Raw genomic sequence first — 22,428 nt, forward strand, 5'->3', positions numbered from 1 at the left:
TACTGATTACTTTTTTCAAGTAACTTGAACAACACTGCTTAGAAGCATACTTTAACAACTAAAATTCAGTGGCAAAATCATCCTACCTTGGTTAATAAGAGCTAGAAACATACTCTGACGGGTAATATTAAGTAGCAAACCATCCTGGCTTTATGAATATGAGCTACAAACATACTCTGAAGGGCACAGTTTAGTGGCAAACCGTCATACCTACTTAAATATGTGCTGGAATTACTCTGTGACAGCAGAAATGTGACGTTTTGCCAAAGTAGGATGGTTTGTCAGAACACCAGCCCTGTATTTACTTGGTATTGGATCAGTCCAAAGATTTGCAGCATTCCAGCGTTGCAGCGTTATTTGGAGTTGCTGAGCTGACCAGCTTATTTTTTCTTTTTAATAATGCACCATTGTTGAGACTCATATTTACAATGACATCGAAATTTCAGTGAAGGCTATAAAATAGACATTTAACCCTTTAAATAAACTTAAGATTTTATGTCTCCTTCCTTTATCATGAAAAGAAAGAAGCTTTCAACTTGCAAAACAGTCATTTACTAAAAACGCTACATCCAGATGAACAGAATCAATTTTGGGGATAATCGTTAAATGCTGTTAGTAGAATGAACCTGAAAATCATGACCAACATTTTCTGCACTAATTTTCTACCCTGTATTTTTGCCTGATCCAGTTTTCTGCCTTCTTGTGGGACCCTTTGGTTTGTTTTGGCTGGAACAAATCAAATATTCTGGAAAAACCCTTCCCTGATTTTAAACGGTGCCCTTTGGCGCCCTCTGATGGCCACGATTATAAGTGATGAATTTGACGGTCACCAGGACCCAGAGGAGAGCCGCAGTAGCAGGCAGACCCCGGCATCATGGCGGATCAAAACAACACAGACGGTAAAGGGAAGTTCTACAGTGAAATTTTAAGGTGCGTTTTTACCTTTAACGGTACCTGTGAGCGGGCTTGTTCGCAGGGTAGCGGTACTTTGTCTTGTGTTCTCCCTCAGCGGCTGTTTGTCATTGAATCACTGTGGACGGAACTCTCAGACTTCTTCTGCACATGGTAGCACGGGTTAGTTTAAAGCTAACTGTTAGCTTAAACGTGAATACGTGCTGAAGAGAAAACGCCTATAGTTTCATTAAAACGCACCGATGAAGCTGCACAGTTGTTTCCAGAGAAACACTGTTACTGAAATATTATCTGGACACGTTTTCTGAAATAGTGACACTCTGTATTCGACTCTCTGACACCCTCTGTTGTGTGTTTTGGTGAAAAACAGCCGTGGGAGAAAGAAAGCATTTGGAAAGTTAGGAATTAAGTAACAGTAAAATATTTTTTGGAAGTCTGCTGTTTTTGTTTTTTTTGCACACAGACAAAGCATCAGGGTGGAGTCCTTTTAAAACAGGTCTGGGCGAGGTCCCATGGCACTGAGTCACGACTTTATGACTCATGATGGCACTTTAATTACACGCAGATGGACTTCATAGTGATACTAACGTTATACACCAACATGCAACGCCTGGAAAGTATGCCAGTAACTTGGGGACTGCTGCTTTCTTGTCATGATAATCTTTCACACCGATGCAGCTTTGCTAGAAAGATTTTACAGTTGCCTAAAGCTCAGATATGAACTGAATATGGGCTAGAAAAATCATTTTAATTATATGAAACACAAATAAACTAAAACAATGAGAAACCTGGCTTTAGTGATTCGTTACCTGCCACCATGTGAGACGAATATGATGTACAGAGACTAAGAAGTGCCTTAAAAACAGCTAAAAGGATTTTAAAGTCAGTGCACAAACTGCAGCCAGAGTGTTTTAAAACTGCAGTTTTGTATCAATTGTTGTTGATGTGAGACATTTTTGCATAGACCAGACAACGGAGCATTACAAGAGTCGAGCCTCAGCTTCTTCTTCTGCCGGTTGCTCCTTTTAAGGACCATTGCAGCGGCTCATCTTCTGAGTTACTGAGAGAGAAAAGTTTGCCTATGTTTTTCATGTGATAAAATCCAGATTTAGTGACAGACCTCACATGACCCTCACACTAAGATCTGAGTCAGTGATTGCTCTGAACAACAAGCAAGAAGATAAAAGAGGGACTCCAGAGTGGGAGGTTTAGAGTCTGATTCTCCTTGTGTTGAATATTTTTCAGGAGTTTCTTCCTCTTCTGCTGATCAAGAATTTTTTTTTTATTGCATTTTGTTAAAAGGAAAATATGAAACACTTGCTGTACACCGCCTTCCTCTTCCCCGGCAGAGCATTTATTTAAAGCTGTTTTTCAAACTGAGACAAGAAAAGACTGTCAGCTGACAGTTACTCACACGTTTACTGTGTTCTAGCAGAAAACCTCCAGCATAATGGAGAAGGACACTTTTTTTCACAGAAAAAATTCTTGCTCTTTGAAAGCCAGCCCTCCTCAAACACCTCCAGCACATTTTGTTTCAGGCTGTGTTATGAAATCTAAAAGCAGTGCAGTGGTTTTCCTTCTCAGTGTTTCAATGGCAGTAACTGTGATCGTGTGTGCATCAAACAGCTGAACGATGTTGTCTTTCTTTAACAACTTTCAGCCCGTCGGAGCTGTTCGCAGCCCGCTCCCGCAGTCACAAAATCCCCGTCAGAGGACAGAAGGACTTCTTCCCCGATGACTCCGACGAGCAGAAGCAGCGACTCGAGCAGAGCCTGAATGAACACTGGAGCCTCCTCTCAGAGGAGAGAGTGGAGAGGCTGTGAGTACCTCTCATTACCCGTGGGGTTACTCATCAGGCCCAGCTTTGGTGGTGCATATAAGACATATAAGGGTGTCTAATATTCACCTGAGTTTCAACATCCACAAGCTCCATTCTTAGCTCAGACAAAATAACATTTAGATTGATGACCATCGATGTTACTACCTTTCTGTGATTGAAAGGAGCTGAAAGCAGCCACTATTTACAGCTTTACTGCACAAAATAAAAGTAGATAAATGTGCACAGTGATGGATTAAACAGCTTTTCTTGTGTTTGTGGGAGCAGATTTTTAAAAGTCCAGAAAAATAAATGAAAAATAGAAACATGATTTCAGACAAGAAAACCTTCAAAGCACCACGAATCCTAAAGAAAAAAAACTGGGTAACAGCAAAATAATACATTTGACTTTTAATCTTTTGCAGTGCTGAGTGAACGTTAACGTCTTTCGGGTTTAAAATCTTAAAGGTTTTTCACAAATGAGCCCAAATCTTGGCTATAAATCCATCAGGTGGACAGAAACACGTGTGTGTGTTTGTGTGAGATGGCTTCCATCTGTTTTAATCCACAGGGGAAACCTCGTGAACGGCCAATGGATTCCCAGCAAGCAGATTGTGGAGCTTCGATCTCCGGCTGTGAGTTGCTTCACTGTCACAACACCACCTAGAAAAAGCTGCTGCGTTAGCTCGTCCTCAGTCGCTCCTTTGCTGGATCTTTTCTTATTTTTCCGCAGGGGAAGTTCTGGCAGACGATGGGCTTTTCTGCAAACGGGAAGCAGTGCCTGCTCCCCGAGGAGGCTCTGTACCTGATGGAGTGTGTGAGTCTGCAGATAAAACCTGTTGCTCGGTGCGGTTTTCCTCCTCGGAGCACATAATTAGTCCTGTGTCTGTGTTGTTATGGGAACAGGGAAACCTGCAGGTGTTTCATCAGGACCTGCCACTCTCCATCCAGGACGGGTACGAGAAGTTTCTGTCTGCAAACACAGTGAGCCTTCAGCAATATCAGGTGCAACCTTTACTCCAGCACACCTGTGAAAATGCCACCTGTGAAATGAGCTAACGACTCTGTTTCATCCCAAAGGTGTTTGGGCATTTGAAGAGGCTCGGCTATGTGGTGCTCAGGTTTGATCCCAGGTAACGTTTACCCCTCAGACATTTAAGATAATAAAGATAATTGAGCATCAGAGATGACAGTGTTAGTGTATCTATTAAAATCGGCCTTGAAAAGTTAAGTATGCGCGGGAACAGCCTCCGTAGGTGGATGTTTGTGTGCTCGCAGTTCTGAGTCATCGTCCTACGCGAGGCAGCTCAACCTGCCGCAGTCACGTGACCGAGCAGGGAGACAGCTGAAGAGGAAACGCAGCCTCAGCCCCGCCCCTTCCTCCACCCCCACTGCGACGTGCAGGTAAAGAGCTGCTTTGCAATCTGTGAAACTACATCTTAGTTACAAAAGCTATTATTTAGCTATTGCCTTGTACAATAAAAATGAGGAGTTGTTTATTATTATATTATTATTATATACTATATTAGTTTTTTCTGTAGCTACAAAAAGAAATCTGGATGCCTCCACGTGCAGCTGCACATGAAAGCTGAGTCTGTGCTGCTCTCTGCTGGTGTGAGCTGACATTTAAATACCTTTGGTTTCAAAATATCACAAATGAGAGATCTCCAAAATCTTCAAATAAATGTTGCTGCTAATGTTTGTCTTATAGTTCAGTGTGATGAACGTGGTGCATTTAGGTGACCTATTATAGTCGCTGTTAATTTTTTTGTTTCTAAGCTTAACATTTCACCTCAGTCTGTTAAAACAAAAATGTAAGAAGTCTTATAAGAGTTTTCTTCTGCGTAGCCGTGCTGAAGCTCAGGAGGAATGCTCCACTGAGAAGATGGAGGAGGATAAATGCAGTGAAGGCGAGGAAGATAAAAAACTTCCAGAGCCTCCGGAGGCCCAGAGTTCAGCAGACGAGGGCGGAGGCAGGAGCTGGTGGATGATGGATGTTCTCGGGGACTCGGACAAAGATTCCGGTCACGGCTCCAAATCTGGCTCCTCGTGCTGGGACTTCAGCTCCATCTCTTTCCCTGACCTGGGCTCCACCTCCAGGGAGCACTTCCCCAGTGACCTGGCCCCTCCAGACCCTTCTCTGCTGCCCGGGGATTTGAAGGTGGGCTTCTGTGACATTGCCCCCTGGAGGCAGAAAATAAACCTGCGGCAGGTGAAGATGTCAGCCAATGAGCAGAAGAGGGAGAAATACAGGCGGCGGTGGGACGTCAACAAAAACAGAGAGGTTTGTAAAGACTAAAGGTATCGGAGGAGCTGAGGATCAAATTTAATTTATACGGGCTTCCTTAAAGGTACGGCGGTGCAGAAACTGGGCGGAGTATCAGGAGCTGATGGCGAGGCGGAAGGGTAAGCGGGAAGGTCGACCAGCGCACCTGTGGAACAGGGAAGTTACTCCGTTACATGACCCGACACAGCCAATCGCCACAGGTGAGATCACATGACCGTGAAGGAGATTTTAATTTAAAATGTTTTTTACTGTTTTGTGTGATTTGAGGTTTTTTTTCCAGGAGAACTGCTGGAAAAAATCGGCGTGATTAAACCGACTCATTTGCTGGAGGGAGCGTCCAGGTATCCACGATTTGTTTTACTCACATGAGCAGAAGTGTTATTTTTAACTCTGCACATCCAGTGCACAGTCGGACGTTTGTACCCCTCAGTAAAGGCAACGTGGGATCTTAGAATTAATGCCAGAGATGTAGGGCTGCTTGATATAATGATATATATTGGATGACGATATAAAAACGTCTATCGTTGCATTTTACGCTATCGTTTGTTTCGTGGTGTCGCAAAATAAACTGTTTACGGCAATATGTTTTCATGGTTTTGATCACTGTAGTGGCTATATTAATTTCTTAAAGTTCTCTCTTTCTCTTATGTTTAATATAACCACACTACAGACGGACAAGCGCTTGTTTTTATGCGTTGTCGTTATTTCCACATAAACCTTTCACAATAAAGCTCAAGATCCTGTTGAGACTTTTCAAAATAAACTGAATCACGTGAAAGAGCAGATTATTTACGGATGAGAAGCAAAAAGAGCCGTCAGGTGCTAAAAAAGAAACCTTAGACTCAAACCTTAGACTCAAACCTTAGACTCAAACGTTAGAACAGGCTTTTCCCCGCAGCACGCCGTGTAATAAATACTCACAAAGAAAACGGCGCCGTTACAACTTATGTCTAAAAATGATGAAAAACATGACGCGCAGCTGGAAACACTTCACGCAAGTCGAGCTGCCCGAGATTCACAGAATTTACAGAAAAGGTTACATTTTTGTGATTTATATCGTTATCGGACGATAGATGTCTTATATCGGGATATGAGATTTTGGTCGTATCGCACAGCCCTACAGAGATGCATCAGATCCTACTGAAAATCTCAGATAAGACCTCAAGGTCAACTTTTCTGAAAAATGCCTAAATTTATGCCACTGCTGCAAGTCTGCTTTCTGGTTTTCTGTTTCTGGAGCTGGGACTTCATGTGGGCTTGATTATAAGCTGTGACGAGTGCAGCCTCTGTGTGTTTACTGTGATTAGAAAATGAAAGAAACAAAGTCATCGCTCACTCGTCTCACTGGTGTCACATTTTGCCGTCTTTAATTTACAGACCATAAAGGCCGTGGGCGTTGTGCTGATGCAGTCAGCATCGTTCAGGATGACCTTGTGCTTTGTCCTCTCAGGTTAAAAGATGTGGACGATTGGAGGATTTGTTTCAATGTTTACCAGCCCAACACGGTGGCCGACTTCAAGAAGAGCAACCCGGGGAAACCGTACTCACGCATGTGTGTGTGCAGGTCAGCAATCACATCGCCGCCCGACGGCGTATTTATTCAGGATTAGTTTGTTTAAAGGAAAAACAATAGACGCTTCACTCAAATTAAATGAATGTCCCGGTGGCTGGACATGAACGGAGCCTTTCTCTCGTCCTGCTTTGTGTGATTCTAACCACTAATAGCTGCTTAATTATTCAGAGCTGTGATAAAGCAGCAGAATTTCTCAAGCTGGATCATCAATCGAGTTATTTTAGTGTCTAAAAGTCTTAACTGTGGTTTTAGGCATTTAGACAAAAAATTATAAATATTTATATACATTTTATTTATATATATATATTATACAAAAAAACCACTAATTGTGCAGAAAGCCCTAATCTGTGACGACTTATAAATCAGATGTTTATTCAATCTCTTCCACACCACAGTGAAATTCTCACTCTTCACATCCTCAGGCTGTTTCTTCCTGCTTTGTTACTTTTGTGCTTTTTTTTTCTGGCGAGCGTCTTTGTTTGGAGATGTGTGATGGTTCAAACTTTTTCTGCAGTAACACTCAAAATTCGAAGCTTCTGCAGCAGCAAATCATTCTGCTGTTGGTCTTTCAGCCATGGTTCAATGCAAAATGTATATGTGTATATATATATATTAGTAAACTATAGCTGGGGCCACTCGGTCATTGATTGATTGCTATTCGCTTTGCAGTGATCTCATAAACTGATACCTTTGAATTGATTACCTCTGTGCTGTGTCCCAGTTTCGATGACCCCGTGCCCGACCTGCGAGCCATCAAGCTGCTGGCCTATCAGAGCGGAGATATCCCAGTGGTCATAGCTGTGGTGGACTATGGAGACATATCGTTCTACACCTTCAAAGACTTCCAGCTCCCGACTGATGTTTACCCCTAAGAACCGCCCACCCACCCGGGACTTTTTAATAAACCTCTGTTTGCTGGACTGGCTGCATTTTCTGTGATTTATGGTGGAAAGATGGTTTTAGTAAACAAACAAACAAGAACAAGTGTGTTCTGACAATGTTTGCATATAATTTGGCTCCAGTTTACATCTAAAGACAATTTTATTGATCATCTTGACTCAGAAGTCCTTTACGATGATGAAAACAAGGGATCAGGAAACTTTGTCCACATTATGGACACCAGCATCCCATCTGGTACCTGCCCACTGGGGCAGGGGTTCTTTTGAGAGCCCCTGGTGGGCACCAAAGGTGGAAGTTTGATCCCTGGCTGGTTAAACTGGCTTCAGGTACAAAGAATTTCACTTAGAGCTAAGTGTTCGGTTAGCCGTGGGTGCTAACAGAATGAATGAGTTTGCAGAAACCAGTTCCTCCAGAGGCATGTTGGGACTCTCCTGTAGCGCAAAGGGCTCTGAGTAAAGCTGCTACTCCGGCGCATTAAAAGGACTCAGTTAATGACTAGGATCTCCTGGGCGCTTCCAGGTGAGGTTTTTAGGCATGTCCGACTGGGAACAGGCTCTGTAGCAGATCTGAGACTAGGGGTGGGTTTCAATAATCGATTAAAATCGATCTTAGCTTTAATAAAACGTCATTGATTCATTAAAAATCCTGAATCGATTTTTAAATATAAATGTATTCTGCCAGAAACTCAGGTTAAACCTCACAAAACTATTTCAACAACCACCAAACAGCTAAAACGGTAAATGAGAGCAGGTAAACGGGTTCCGCACAAAGACGTAAACACAACGCGCGGACCTGACACGTTTGAATCAGTGGGCCGTCGGCTTTCTCACCCACGTACTCTGCATCGGAGCTGAAAGCCGACAGCTCACGGACCCTGATGCGCCGGCGCCTCCGCGCTTTGTGTTTACGTCCTTTTTGCGCTGATTCTGTTGCTGCAGGTTTCATCTCCAACCAAAACTGACTGAGCCAGCAGCAAAAGAAGATCCACATTTCGCTTCACATTTCGCTTCAGATAAACATCGTCATGAATTCTCTTACTTTTGCTGTTTTGTTTCCACCACGATAAAATGACACTTCCTGCAGATCTCTCTCTCTGTACTCTAAGAACAGTTTCTCATCTAAAAATCTAAATTTCTGCATTATTGGCTTGCTTATATTTTATGCCTCCTAACAAGAAAGCCTCATGTCTGCTGTTTGATACCGAAGAAATGTAAACTTTTTTAAAATAATGCCAAATTGCAAAACAGCTGTGTCTCTAATAAAACCATTGTACCTTTGCTCTGCGTCACTTCAGCAGCATCAGGCAATGTTCAGATGTTGATTCTTGTTTTTTCCCGTTTTTGTTCTACTGCAGAATATTTTTAAGGTCATCTGCTGTAAAATCCCAGACCAGGCAAATCTCCTTCATGTTTTTCTGTTTTATCCTCAGTTACTTTGACACAAAAGAATCTGCTGTGATGCTCACACCTCAGATGAAGTCTCACGAGTGTCCTTCCTGATAAAGGATCAGAATTATAATATTTCTGTCTGAGTCAAAATTTCCCCGAATCGAACTGAAATTGTGGATCGAATTGGGACCATGTGAATCAGAATCGAATCGATTGTAGTGACGATACCCGGCCCTGCCCGAGACCCACGGAGGGATTACGGCTCTTGGGTGGGTCTGCTTCAGTGTCGCCTTGATTCAAGCCTTGTCCCTTGCACACACAGATTTCCTGTCAGAATCTTAGATAACAGTTTTAGATTGAGGAACATCATTTTGAAGTTCCACAATTTGTAGAAACGATTTTTTTGCAGATTGGTGAACCTCTGCCTCTCCAAGATGCTCTTTTTTTTAACCCAATCATGTTACTGACCTGCTGCCAGTTAACCAGCTGTTTCTTTTTAATACTGTTTACTTTTTATGCCACATCTCAGTTTTTCCACACGTTGCTGCCATGAAATTCAAAATGAGCTGATTCTTTTTTTCTTTTTTTTAATGAAATCGTACATGTTTTCTTTGCTCTGTTGGGAATAAAATATGGGTCTTTGAGATATGCAAATAACACCATTGTTTTTGTTTCCATTTTACACTTTAATCCAATGTTAATTTTGGATTGACATTAATTTATTACTCTTCTAATTATCTAATTAACATTATCGTGTTTAAAAAAAAATCAAAGTTGTATACAAGATATGCAAGTCGATCCTCACCTAGATGTCTACACTTGCTGGACTTTTTCAGAAAGAGAAGGCTTCTGTTCAACATAAACCTTATATCTCTTTGAGCACTGATTTGTACCTGCAGTGTCAATTATTAAGCTCTAAGTAACATCATTTTGCACGCTCCTTAGCGAACTACTGGAGCTTGCTAGCTACACTATCTGGTCTATTGGGTCACACCTGTTAATATTTGAATTCAGGTGTATGAATTGAAGCAACTAGCCATGCCGTCTGCCTTTACAGACACAAGTGTGTGTAATAGGAAGCCACCACTGAATCACATCAGTTTGCACAGACCCTCACGCTAACAATCGGATAATGAAACTTACGTCACTGGGTCCATTTGGTTAAGTAAATCCGTTGGGCATCTTTCTTTGCCTTTAGACAATAATTCTGATGGCAAAAGATCCAAACAGGACAGGCAAAAAAAAAAAAGCGAAAAAATGATTCTTGTATAACATTCACATTTCTTTGATGATCTGAAACATTAAATTTTACTGTACATTTTCAGAAGATGCTTTTTAAACATACTTCTGATCTGACTCATCTATGATCTCTAAAAGGTTTCACCTGTTAGGACGGCTACACAAATACTATTTTACTGGAAGAGATTTTTTTTCCCTAAAATCTTTAGACCTGAGAGTGAAACTGATCAGGGCAAATTACACTTTCTGTCTCAGGGTTCCTACTCATTAGCACTTACATAGACTGAAGCAGCGAAACTTTGGATGGGATAAAAACAAACACATAACTGTTTTATCCTGTTTCGAAAAAAATTGGAAACGGTTTTGCTTTCAGACCATAGTAGCTGGTGTCATCACAGTAAGTGCTGAACTGATGGAGCTAATCCCAAGTTTTGTAACTGCATCAGTTCCCATTTAAACAAAAATAAAACACAATTATTAAACTGCATTAAGATATTGTTGATGAATTGCTCTAATATAGCTGAACTGATCTACATCACTTAGAATATATATATATATAGCTAACTGTAAAAAATTATATAAAAGATTTTTTATACATTTTTATTTATTAGTTTTTTCATACTTTTGACACAGAACTTCAGTTTTTTGAAAATGGGATTTGAAAAGTTATTCTGTGCACATGTATTTATTGCATGCTCACTGGTTAGTTGCTACACAACTTTAACAGCTCGTGAATACAATCATTAACTTAACCTATCACATGGCAGCCACTCAGTGCATTTAGCCATGTGGATATAGTCAGGAGGAGAATGTTCCAAACAAGAGAAAATGTCCAGTGAGCATCAGTTCTCTGGGAAAAGGTATCTTATTGATGTCACAAGTGAGGGGGGAATGGATGGACTGCTTCAAGCTGATAGCAAGGAAACAGCAACTCAAATAACCACTCAGCTGTTTAAAACTGAACAACAGAAGATTGGAAATATGCTGCCTGGCCCGATGAGTCTTAGTTTCCGCTGTGACTTTTCAAATGGGAGGGTCAGAATTGGCTCCTGAATTTCCCGACCGTTGAAAATCCTCTGGTGCGCATTTCAGCATTTTTAATTACAGTGATTTATAGCCACATGTGAAGCTTCTATTTGACTAGAGGCCAAATACTTTGTGGGATCATTCACTGTTACGTCAAGTGGAAGTGGGAAACCTTTCCATTTAGACTTGATGTGATAATGAGATCTTCTTATGTTGACTTTGTGCTTCATTTGTAGCTCAACAATAGTAATGTACAGGTGATTGGTATCATGTTCAATCACACAGAGGGACAAATAGGAGTTTGTCTATAATAGACAATGCAAAGGTCTCATGCACAATTTTGTATTGCTTTGTTTTGTGTAAGACTCTACAGTTTAAAAGGGTTTACCCAGACTGAGGTGAGAGCAAAAGGCCATGGCTGCTCTACAGACTCTGGCTTTTATCTCTGTAATTGGTGAGTTTTTACATTAGACTTTGATTTGTTAAAGAGACGTTCTCTCTGTAGTTGTGTAGGATCTGAAGTTTCAGGCCACTTGTTTTTCTTGTCTACATGTTTCATCTTCCCAGCAGGGTTTTCCTGCAGTCTGACTTCAGAGTGCTCATACTATAATCTACTGGACTACTTGAACCTGACCTCATCAAATGTTGCTCTGGAAACCATGCGGCCAGTGAAAAACTGGACCAGAAGCACCTTTGTTCAGGTGGACTTGTTTTTGTTGGGCATTTTAGAATCGGTAAGCATCCTTATCGTCCTTCTTGCATGGACTGAACAAAAGCAGAAAAGCATTTCAAACATTATACCTTAGGATGTGTCTGATCTTCAACCACACTTGTGATGATTTGCAAATAATTTTGGTTCACCTTTTACACAGCACAACATTTTTTGGATGCATTATTGTTTTAGAGCATCAGAACCTTAGAGGATAAAGAAATACACCCCTGACTATGTGGATTAATAAATACTGATCCTTTTGAGAGAACAACACAGTTCCTTGGAAATTCCCTCGATAACTTATCTTTTTGCTGTTTACTGTTTCCAGAATGAGAAGTCTCAAACTTTCACAAATGAAATCAGGGTCCACATGGTAAGAATCTGTGTGGCACATTCAAAAACCAAGATGATCACTTTGAACAATGCTGACAAATGGACCAATCAGCAGTTACATAAACACCAGCTCTGTAGGCTCGTGATTTATTCATTATTTCTATTATTCATATTTTTTCTGGCACTTTTTAAAACTCAGCTTTTCATTCTTTCCAGAGTTGGACAAATGAATTCCTGACTTGGAACTCTTCAGAGTTTTGTGGGATAGAAAAGCTGTCCATTATGACATCAATGTTGTGGTTCCCTGATGTAATCATTGTTGAAGAGTAAGTATAGCTCATTGCAGAAATGAAATTTTTGTTTGCAGGGATTTTATATAAAAGGGTACAGGACTGTGCAAAAGTCTTGAGCCATATTTTGCTAGGAAAATGGGAAATGGGTGCAGTGATTTAAACTGTCACAAACTGGCTGTGTGCAGGCAGGAGAGGACCCAAATGCAAACTTGCAGAGACGAAAAGTAAACTCAAAAAGAACACACTGAGGGATAACGAGGGGAATGAGGCACAGGAGGAGAGCACAGCTGGGAGTGATTAGGCAGGACGAGACAAGGGAAGATATTTTCCTGGAGTACTGTCTCTTAGCCTCTCTGATGCCACGGGAAAGGTTGGCCCTAGCTGTCCTCAGGCTTGCCTCGTCTCCATCTCTGAAGGCAACATTCCGAGCTTTCAGCAGCCTGTAGACCTTGAAGCAAATAACTCGTAAACTGGAGAGGAAATGGCGTCCCCCTAATTTAGATCATCATTTAGCCTGTTTGCTTGTCTAAAAAAAAGCTAGAACATCTTACTATTCATCACTGATTGAAGAAAATAAGAAGAACCCTAGGTATCTCTTTAGCACTTTAACCAGGCTGACAAAAACCATTCCTTTAACATTAACTAGTAATGACAAGCAAAATTTGAACCATTAGAAAAAAGATTACTCATTACCAATTCACAGACGCAACGATGCATATGGCTACTTTCAGTACCACTGATATTCATTTTCTCCAATTGATCTTCAGTAAATGCTTCCTCCAAACCATCAAGGTGTCTTTTAGACCTCATTACTACAAGACAACTCAAAGAAGTCCTGCCATTAATTAATGCTTCGATCTTAAACATTATCAACCTATCTCTATTAGTTGGCTAAGTACCACAGGCCTGTTAAAAGGGAGTTTATCCTTCCCAAACAAAGAAGCTTGAGGCAACTGTTTTTGTGATTTGGCGCTACATGAATAAAATTGAATTTAACTGAATTGAATGTTCATGTAAAATAATACAAATTCATTGTACAGAATGAGAGTTTGTTGTTGTGAACTGCGATACAGCAAGTATTAGTCTGAAATGAAAGGAGATTCCTGCACTTCCTCTGAGCTGTCAGGCTGCAGGGATTTTTTTAAGGTTAAAGTAAAGAAACTGAAACAGCCAGCTGTAGGCAAGCTTTGATGATGAATAACCAACCCCTTAATTACTTTACTGGCAGATGACTGATGCGTTTCCTCTTCTCTCTGCAGTGTTTCTGATGATGGGAGCATGCGGATGAGTCCACTGGTCACTGTGTATTCCAACGGTTCAGTGAAGGCAGACTTTCAGCAGCGGCTGACCTTTGCGTGCCGTTTAAATCTCTTCGCGTTCCCCTTTGATTTGCAAACGTGTTACATCTCATTTTCATCTCTGAACTCTGATGGTAAAATACACCAGATTAACTGTAATAATTGGTTCACTTGCTCTTTTTTGTCAGAGCAAATGATTTGGAGTCATTTGTTATTGTCTTCATAGTGGACTCTATAACATTTGGAACGATCAGCGACGAAAGATTCCTTACTCAAGTCTCTGATACAGTCATGCTTACAAGGGGACAGTGGGAACTCAAACACATCGACATATACTCAACTAACCAAACCATTGAAAATAAAAGCTACGTTTCTTTCAGAGTAAGACAATATCTGGGATGACATTTCAGTAATAGCTCTTTCACAGATGCCCATATCTCTTTGTCTCTAATGACTCTGTTTTTACAGGTGTTGATGTTGAGGAAGCCCATGCTTTATGTGATAGATTTCATCATACCCCTCTTCTATTTCCTGATCATGGATTTGGCTTCATTCTTCATTAGTGAGTCCAAAGTGGAAAAGCTGAGCTTCAAAGTGACAATACTTCTGTCCATCTCTGTCTTACTGCTGCTTCTTGCGGACATATTGCCGTCCACTGAAAAAGACATGCCAATCATATGTGAGGATTCAAATAAGACATTTTACTTGCACTATGTTGTATATATATTTTTTCCACAAATTTATATTGTTGCTCTATCTGTGCTGCTAAACCAAAGATCTGCTAAACTATTTTTCATTGTTTGTGCAACAGTGACAATAAAGATCATCTTATTTCTTATCTTTCTTTGTGGCAGACTTTTGTAAAATAGCACTGACACATAATCTCTCTGCATCTCACTTCTAGCCATTTATTGCATGGTCATCTTTACAATGGTGGCTGTAAGTGTCCTGGAGACCATGCTGGTGATGTTTTTAATGGACTTTGAAGGTTTTAGTTGTTTTTATAAGAAGGCTGAAAACTGTGAAAATGCCAAGACTGATGTTCAGCTGGAACCCATGGAAGGTAACCTCTTTTTTTGAGATATGGAAATGAAATTACAGACCATTAGTCCCCATGATTTGACTTTAAGTTTGGTCTCTATGAACCACTTTTTGTTCATCTGCTGTCTGGCGTTGGCCATGTACATAGAAATTTGTTGACAATCCGAAGCTTTTTCCCCTGACATGGAATAATCAACTGGGAATAATTGACAAGCATCATATTCATATTATTAGTATTATAGTAACTGATTATTATATTGGCTATTGTCTTTATTTCCTGCACAGATTCTGCTGAAACTTTAAAAAAGGGTGAGGGGAAACCGAAAAGAAGTGACCTACCCAGTGACTGTGACCTTCTGAAGTTAATCCTTGATGAAGTGAAGGCAGTTCAAGACAAAACTGGAAGACAGGACGAAGTCAATGGAAAGCAAGAAAGCTACAGGAGACTGGCTGCAATCATAGATCGTGTGTTCTTTGTTTTATATTTGATTGCTTCCACAATTTTTGTGGTGTTGGGATATTTAAAGTGGATTCCACAAATGATCTGATTGAAATTTGAGTAGATTTTGTGTTGTGTGTATAATCCATCAGTGCATGAAAATAGATGTTTTAGTTGTCTGTGAAGGTTCTCAGTCATCCAGGTCATCGTAGTCAAAGGAGCTTGCAAAGATTCAGAACTGAAGAAGCTTCTTGGATGAGAGGTGAAACGTCTTCAAGTAACTTAAAGATGTTTTAGTTGTGAAACATCACCTACGCAATGTTAGTAAATGCATGCAGTGCAGGATGAAACATGTTAATAACTACTGCACGTCTTTTTCAAAACTTGAGGAAACCCACTCTGGAAGGTCATTGAAAAGAAAGTGAAAACAAAATAAGAACAAAGACTAATTATAAAATACAAAACTAGAATAATTCAGGTTTCTTGTTGCCAAAGGGTATTGTCTGAGTCTCATCTATCTCCAGGGTTTACAGAGAATGGTCCAAACAGGCCTCTTAACCTCTGATGGCTACACTCAGCAGGAAAACACGTTTTGTCACAAACCTCAAACAGTCTCAATTTGGGTTTTTTGGAGATGGAAATGAATTTGGTGTACTCAAATATTTTCAACAGTCACTTTCAGTCCAATAGAGCACCTTTGGCATGTATAGGAATGGGAGACTCATATCATAGATGTGCAACTGTATGTCAATATGGACCAAAATCCTCTGAGGAATGGTTTCTCTGAAGACACATTCGTCAGCTACCTGTGAGCAGAATCAAAAAAATCTCAACAGGAATGCAGGAGCAGTAATGACTCTTCTGTGTAATTCTTACCTTGCGGACGTTTGGTGAGATTCTATTTATTTGACCTATTATATATTGTTCAAGCTTTTTGTCTTGGGTTAATTAATGTTTTGGTTGCTGTAACACATGAATTTCCCAACTTGTGGGATGAATAAGGTCGTTGTATTTTTTTCTTGCTGTATAATAAAAGTATCCAGTAACTCAAAACTGTTCTATTTTCAACTTCAGTCACATAAGTCTAGAGACAAGTTGGCAACTATCTTGCGACCAGTGGTTGCTATTCCCAAACAAGTTGGTAAGGGTTTCTTGGATGTTTGTGATCGTTACTTGATACAATCAAGTTGCATGTAGTTTGCATGGTTACAACTTATCCAACCATTCATGTGATTGTTTTGGTGGCTAGCAGAATGAAGAGATTGCCTGTAGTTTCCAATGAAGACGCTGACATGCTGCAAATGATTGGTAACTATTTGCTGTGCTTCAGCAGAACTTTAAAAAAAAAAAAAAAGGCTGATGCAAACTGGAAACAGAATATTTGCCTTCAAAGTAAAAGTTGTGCTCATTGGTGTTGCCATGTTTCAAGATGTAGAATTTTACTCTCTGTTTCCAACTTACGCTGCTTCATCACAGCTCAGAGAGTAGTTGATAGCAAGTTGTATTATAACAAAGTGGAGCAACTGGTAAGAACTGTAACTCAGCTGTCACAGTTGATGTAAAATCACAGAGAATTTACAAAAATGGTTAATAAATCAATAAGCATAATAGATCGTTAAAGTTAAAAGTACTGAAAATAAACAAAGCATTCATATAAAAATATTAATAGGCATTTATCAAAATGCACATGATACTGTATGTCTTATACACACTCTGGCAGGATGGTGCTCCATGCTAGCCAGCAACAGAGCGCTAAGCTTAACAGTGTCCTAACATTACAGGGAAACGTAAATCATCTAAACATTCTAGTATCCTATTGGTACATTTGCAAATGCAGTCAGCACATCTCAACATATATATTTCTACAGTTCAAAAGCAGAAATGCTCATTTAATACTAAGGTTGGGCATTTGGATGACTATATTGACTATTGACAATAGGCTTAGCCTTTTACCGATTGTTTTTACAAGAGTTATTTATTTATTTTTCTATGAATAAGTTTCCTAATCATTTTGTCTGAAACTAAGAGAACCAGCCAACGGAAAAAATAATTGCGCTCTTTTAACGGTGTCTTCTTCCAGCTGCAAGCAAATGCACCCTCATGGTGCGCCCAAATGCAGCGATTCATTTACTCGAACAGTAGGCTATGTTCAGAAAAAACAAAACCATTTTATTTTAATAAAAAAAAGACCTATAATGGTGGGTATGGAAACAAAGAAAAACTGGCTTCTTTTTTCCACTATAACCATGTTTACAGGCCGTTACAGAGTTTATCTGTCTTACACACTCAACCAAACAACAAACACAAAATTAAACAAAAACTAAGTTAAAAATCAAAATGTCTCTTCCGTCAAATGTTAAAAAAAATCTCAGACTCAATGTTAAGTCTTTTGTGCGATTTGGTACATGTCAAATAAATAAATAAATGAATGAATAATCCAAAAAGTAGATAGATAGATAGATAGATAGATAGATAGATAGATAGATAGATAGATAGATAGATAGATAGATAGACCGAAACAAACAAGAAACGAAGTTAAAATATTCCCTCCAAACAAAACGTATAAATTCTAAATGTGCAGGGTTACATGGCTCCGCCCATCAAAAAGTCACCTGCACAAATATACCGCCTATCGTCATTTATTGGACTGACGATTGTCGGTTGGAAAATTTACTATAACTTTAATTACATATCGCCCAACCTTATTTTAAACCTAAAAGGAGACAAACGAAGACCGATGCTCAGACACAATGCTTCTCTTTCCGCCGCTTTATTGGGAGGGAGGCCAGAGCTCCCCCTTCTGGCAACTGCAGGCATAACATCAATCACGATTAATAAATTACAGTGGAACCCCGACTTACGAAATTATTCGTTCCAGAAGGTCTTTGGTAAGTCAAAATTTTCGTAAGTCGAAGCACCTTTTTCCATCGCCTTTTGAGCTGGCTGAAGACGAAGTTCTTGGCGGAGGATGAAGAAAGCATACATACATACGTGTACATGTATATAACATTATGGAATTTAATTTAATTTTTAAAAATTTTCTATTTTATCTATTTCGTTACACGGGCATTTTGCCGTATCATGGGCAGAAATATTGCTGTTAAGTGCCTTCGTAACTTGAATTTTTTGTTAAATGGGGTCTTCATAAGCCAGGCTTCCACTGTACATGGATTAATCCTCAGGCTCACCAAGTAGATCATGGATTGAATTTTAAACAGGTTGTAGTCATACATAAAAATGGCTATAATTTATCAACGGTTATAAATGTTTTTTAAACTCTTGAACTGTGTTAAATGTATAATCTACTGTCGAACCATACACAGCCAAAATTAAGAATATTTTACCATTGTTCAAACATTTTATTTCTCACTTTCAGTATTTGATCTGTTGTCTTTGAAGTATTTTGCAAGTAACTGAGTTAATTAAAGAATAGCTGAATTTTACATTCTGAACAGTGCTTAAACTTTCTGAAGATTTCACACATAATTGCATAAAACCTCTGGTAATTACATTCTGTATTATACCTGAAAATATAAATTCATAATCAGTGACTTAGAGCGTCACTTTTCAAAGTAAAACTGAATTATCATTAAATATTTACGGGCACTGCGAAGAGTTTGCTCACTGAAAACCTGTCTACTCTCTCCTGGTTTAATACTTACATGTTGACTTTTTGACTCAGCTGCCAGCCAATGACATGAATGCAGAGGTGATTAGTATTATTTCCCTTTCAATAGCACACAGGAACAAATAGAAGGATTTTAGTATACTTGACAGTTCATTTTTTACATATATTAATTTCTCCTTCACACTATTGTATGACTCTGTTCTATGTAAGCAGCTGTGCAGTTTAAAAGCGTTTACTGGGACTGAAGGCAGACAGCCATGACTGCTCTGAGGACTCTAACTTTTCTTTCTTTAATTGGTGAGTTTTTAAATTTGACATTGATTTGAACATTTTAATTATTTTTCTGAACTTTAGTTGGATGAGTTTCTGATGTTTAGGTCTTACATTTTGCCTGTAAGTTACGATTTTGTGTTTTTTTGCCAGCAGGGTTTTCCACCAGTCAGACTTCAGACTGTTCATACTATGATCTGCTGAACTACTTAAACATGACTGAATCAAATACTGTTCTGCAAATCATGAGACCAGTGAAAAGCTGGACCAACTCCACACTCGTTCAGCTCGACATGTTTCTGTTGGGTATTTTAGAAGTGGTAAGTGTCTCCATACTCCTTCTTTTTTTTGCACAGATTTCTGCACATTTACATAGAATTATATTCATGAATCTGTTACCTTTATTTAAAAGCTATGTTTACACAAAAATAAATCCAAGGGACTGCGCTTTATCAAATTTGAAAAACGAGTAAAACTTTATCCAACCAACTCAGATTTGTCTGAAAACATTTCGAGGGAAAGATGCACATCATAAAAGGAATTATGGCCTGGTCCTTCAAAGGTTTTAGGGGAAATATCTTCTACTACGGCTCTGTAAATATAGACTTCCAGGTGTGGAGGTTCAACAGTCTTTATAGCTAGATCTTCAGCTCTCTTCTCATCTAATGTCCATCACAACACCTAAGTTGTCAATACTTGTTAATGTTATTTATATTTGGTGTCTTCTTTTTGTTATGACTATGACCTACCCAGGGTTCTTTGTCTGGGTTGTCTCTTGATTATATCTCGTATGTGTTTATATTATTATTATTACCAGAAAATTGAGTACTGTAACCTCAAGCCTTGGGCCTTTTGAATGTTGGTTTCATGTATATTTCCATTGAAGTCTCTGTTTTCTGTTGATTTCCATAAGTTGTTATGAGCCTCTTAGTCCTCATAGTAGATTGGTTCAGGTATTTGTTGTTGTGGCATTTGGTTAGTTCCCTCTGTGCTGCCTCATTCCCATATTTTTAGAGAAATATGTTAAAAGAATAAATGACGCCAGAATCTATCTATCTATCTATCTATCTATCTATCTATCTATCTATCTATCTATCTATCTATCTATCTATCTATCTATCGATATTAACCCGTTCGATACAGTGCTACAGTGCTTTCGGTTCGGTATGCATATGTATTGAACAATACAATATTTTTAATTTATTTGATCAACTTATCTTATGCTGTCTGTGTTGAGAGCTCAGTGGATCTGCGTTCGACTACTCCGCCTAGGCTGCACTGTTGAGCGCAGATCCACTGAGCAGCACAAGCTAGCGAGACAGAAGTTATGCTAGTTGCAACATGGCAACTGCCTCAACGCTACCCGAAATTGAACCTCCCCCACCCTCATTCAGATCTGGCGTTTGGAACTATTTTGGTCTTCATGTGAAGCATGACCCTGATGGTAAGCCAAAGTATCGAACTGAACCCAACCGTGAATTTTGTGTATCGTTGCACCCCTAATACATATAATAATAATAATTCATCTGAGTTCAGCATTTTAATCAAGCTGAAAAGTGTGAATACTGATGTTGGTGTTGCTGATTGTCTGCAGGAGGAGAAGTCTCAAACTATCGCAACTCACATCTGGCTCTACATGGTAAGAATGTGGACTGGCAGTGTCGTCATTTTTAGTTTACTGTTTGAAAAACCATTGTCTGTTATCAGTAAATATATCGACTTTAGTGACATTCTTGGCTCTTTTAACTCTCACACAGTTCGTGTTAAGTCAGAATTATCTTTAAATCCAAACTTTTACTTTTCCTAGTCTTGGACAAATGAGTTCCTTACTTGGAATTCTTCAGACTTTTGTGGGATAGAAGAGATAACCCTTCCAAAATCACTTCTGTGGATCCCCGATGTGAGAATCAATGAGGAGTAAGTACTGTTCATTACACAAGTGCAAAATAACTTGGGCTTTTATACAGTTTTATTCTGGGGTAATTCCTACAAGGAAAGCAAGCTGCCCAGGAAAAAGTCTGACTTACATTAGCTTGAATACCTGATTAACAATACGGAAACTTCAATTTTGGTCCAAGTGTGAAATATACACACAACACTGTAGACATAACTTATCTAGACTACAGCTGGGTTCAGACATCTAGGAAACATTTGTCCGCAGAACATTTGCAAAGATATTTTGTTAATTGAAAATTGGGGGTTGAGACCCTGCACAGGTCTCACCCAGGCCATCACAACAAGTGGATATAAATTATAGATTTTTTATTGGAGTAATACCTTTAGTACATGAATGACATCAAACTGAACTCCAGGAGTGAGCAAAACATTTACTCACGGATCCACCTCACTAGGCTCTGCAGCGAGGACATCTGTATGTTTGGGTTGGAGAAGTTGCAACAGCAAACATACAGAACACCTACAACTACCTGAGTGTCCCATAGGCCAACAGGAAGCATGAGAAAGACAGAAGATGGTCAGCAAAACCAAATACCTCCAAAAGATAAAGAAAGATCCTCAAAAGCCAGTTCAGCAGATTTAAGCTGCCATTATGCATGCCCTACCAGCCATCAGATATCGAACTGGCCATAGAGAAGTAAACAGGACATGCCACAGATGTCAAAACTTTTCACAATGCACAGTCCAACAAAAAGAAAAAAGCGTGGCAGAAACTAATGAGTATCAAAGGCACAATCCAGCATCCATAAATTCAGGAACACTGTCCCCTGATGTGAGCTGCTGCCGGAGTGACAATGATAAGGACTGCAAGGAGGGAGTATCCCAGAATTCTTCTCAGATGTACAGTTAGGTCCATATATATTTGGACACTGACGAAAGTTTGTTTTTACCTGTTTACTGAAACATATTCCAATTATAACATAATGTATAGACTCAGCTTCATTTGAGGATATGCACATTCAAATTGAATGGAGGGTTTAGGAGTTTCAGTTCCTTAATATGTGCCACCAATTTTTTAAATTGACCAAAGGTAATTGGACGGTTGACTCAAAGGCTTTTTTATGGGCAGGTGTGGGTAGTTCCTACGTTATGTCCTTATCAAATAAGGAGACAAAAAGCCTGGGCTTGATTTGAGGTGTGGTGCTTGCATTTGTAAGATTTTGCTGTGAACAGACGACGTGCAGTCAAATGAACTCTCCGTGCAGGTGAAACAAGCCATACTTAAGCTGCGAAGACAGAAAAACCCATCCAAGAAATTGCTAAAATATTATTATTAATCTACAGTTTGGTACATTGTGAGAAAGAAAGAAAGCACTG

The 22,428-nt window shown here is 39.5% G+C and overlaps 3 protein-coding genes across 5 annotated transcripts in view; 2 read left to right on the plus strand and 1 right to left on the minus strand.

Annotated features, from left to right (window-relative positions):
* The window catches only part of LOC113020221 (C-reactive protein-like), a 438,825-nt gene that overhangs the window by 9,139 nt on the left and 407,258 nt on the right, over nt 1–22,428 (minus strand). The window contains exon 1 of one of the 2 annotated variants that reach the window (XM_026163991.2): nt 943–1,009. The exons of the other annotated variant lie outside the window; for it this stretch is intronic. The gene's annotated coding sequence lies outside the window, so the exon portion shown is untranslated. Of the gene's footprint in view, nt 1–942; nt 1,010–22,428 lie in introns of those variants that run through there. 2 annotated transcript variants of the gene reach the window in all.
* Nucleotides 768–8,765, plus strand: tsen54 (TSEN54 tRNA splicing endonuclease subunit). Its single transcript, XM_026163990.2, has 12 exons — nt 768–930; nt 2,573–2,731; nt 3,300–3,363; nt 3,462–3,545; nt 3,635–3,733; nt 3,809–3,861; nt 4,007–4,132; nt 4,577–5,012; nt 5,080–5,215; nt 5,296–5,356; nt 6,466–6,579; nt 7,310–8,765. The coding sequence occupies exons 1-12, from the start codon at nt 875–877 to the stop codon at nt 7,458–7,460; spliced, it is 1,539 nt and encodes a 512-aa protein (XP_026019775.2). The 5' UTR covers nt 768–874; the 3' UTR covers nt 7,461–8,765.
* LOC113019975 (5-hydroxytryptamine receptor 3A) lies at nt 10,994–16,304 on the plus strand. 2 transcript variants are annotated; one of them, XM_026163642.2, is made up of 9 exons: nt 10,994–11,595; nt 11,709–11,875; nt 12,182–12,226; nt 12,403–12,512; nt 13,739–13,911; nt 14,004–14,158; nt 14,246–14,456; nt 14,682–14,840; nt 15,104–16,304. In XM_026163642.2, exons 1-9 carry the CDS (start codon nt 11,556–11,558, stop codon nt 15,364–15,366), a joined length of 1,323 nt encoding a protein of 440 aa, XP_026019427.2. In that variant the 5' UTR covers nt 10,994–11,555; the 3' UTR covers nt 15,367–16,304. The 2 variants fall into 2 exon arrangements, with proteins under 2 accessions (XP_026019427.2, XP_080156849.1); XM_080300723.1 differs by having other exon boundaries at nt 11,712–11,875.

The sequence above is a fragment of the Astatotilapia calliptera genome, chromosome 4, assembly GCF_964374335.1.
Source record: "Astatotilapia calliptera chromosome 4, fAstCal68.1, whole genome shotgun sequence".
Classification (NCBI taxonomy): Eukaryota; Metazoa; Chordata; class Actinopteri; order Cichliformes; family Cichlidae; genus Astatotilapia; species Astatotilapia calliptera.

Coding starts and splice junctions, on each gene's coding strand:
- LOC113019975 (XM_026163642.2), top strand. CDS start 11,556: ATGGCTGCTCTACAGACTCTGGCTTTTATCTCTGTAATTG. Junction 11,876..12,181: donor TGTTGGGCATTTTAGAATCG/GTAAGCATCCTT, acceptor TACTGTTTCCAG/AATGAGAAGTCTCAAACTTT. Junction 12,513..13,738: donor GATGTAATCATTGTTGAAGA/GTAAGTATAGCT, acceptor TTCTCTCTGCAG/TGTTTCTGATGATGGGAGCA.
- tsen54 (XM_026163990.2), top strand. CDS start 875: ATGGCGGATCAAAACAACACAGACGGTAAAGGGAAGTTCTACAGTGAA. Junction 3,546..3,634: donor CTCTGTACCTGATGGAGTGT/GTGAGTCTGCAG, acceptor TTATGGGAACAG/GGAAACCTGCAGGTGTTTCA. Junction 5,216..5,295: donor GACACAGCCAATCGCCACAG/GTGAGATCACAT, acceptor TTTTTTTTCCAG/GAGAACTGCTGGAAAAAATC.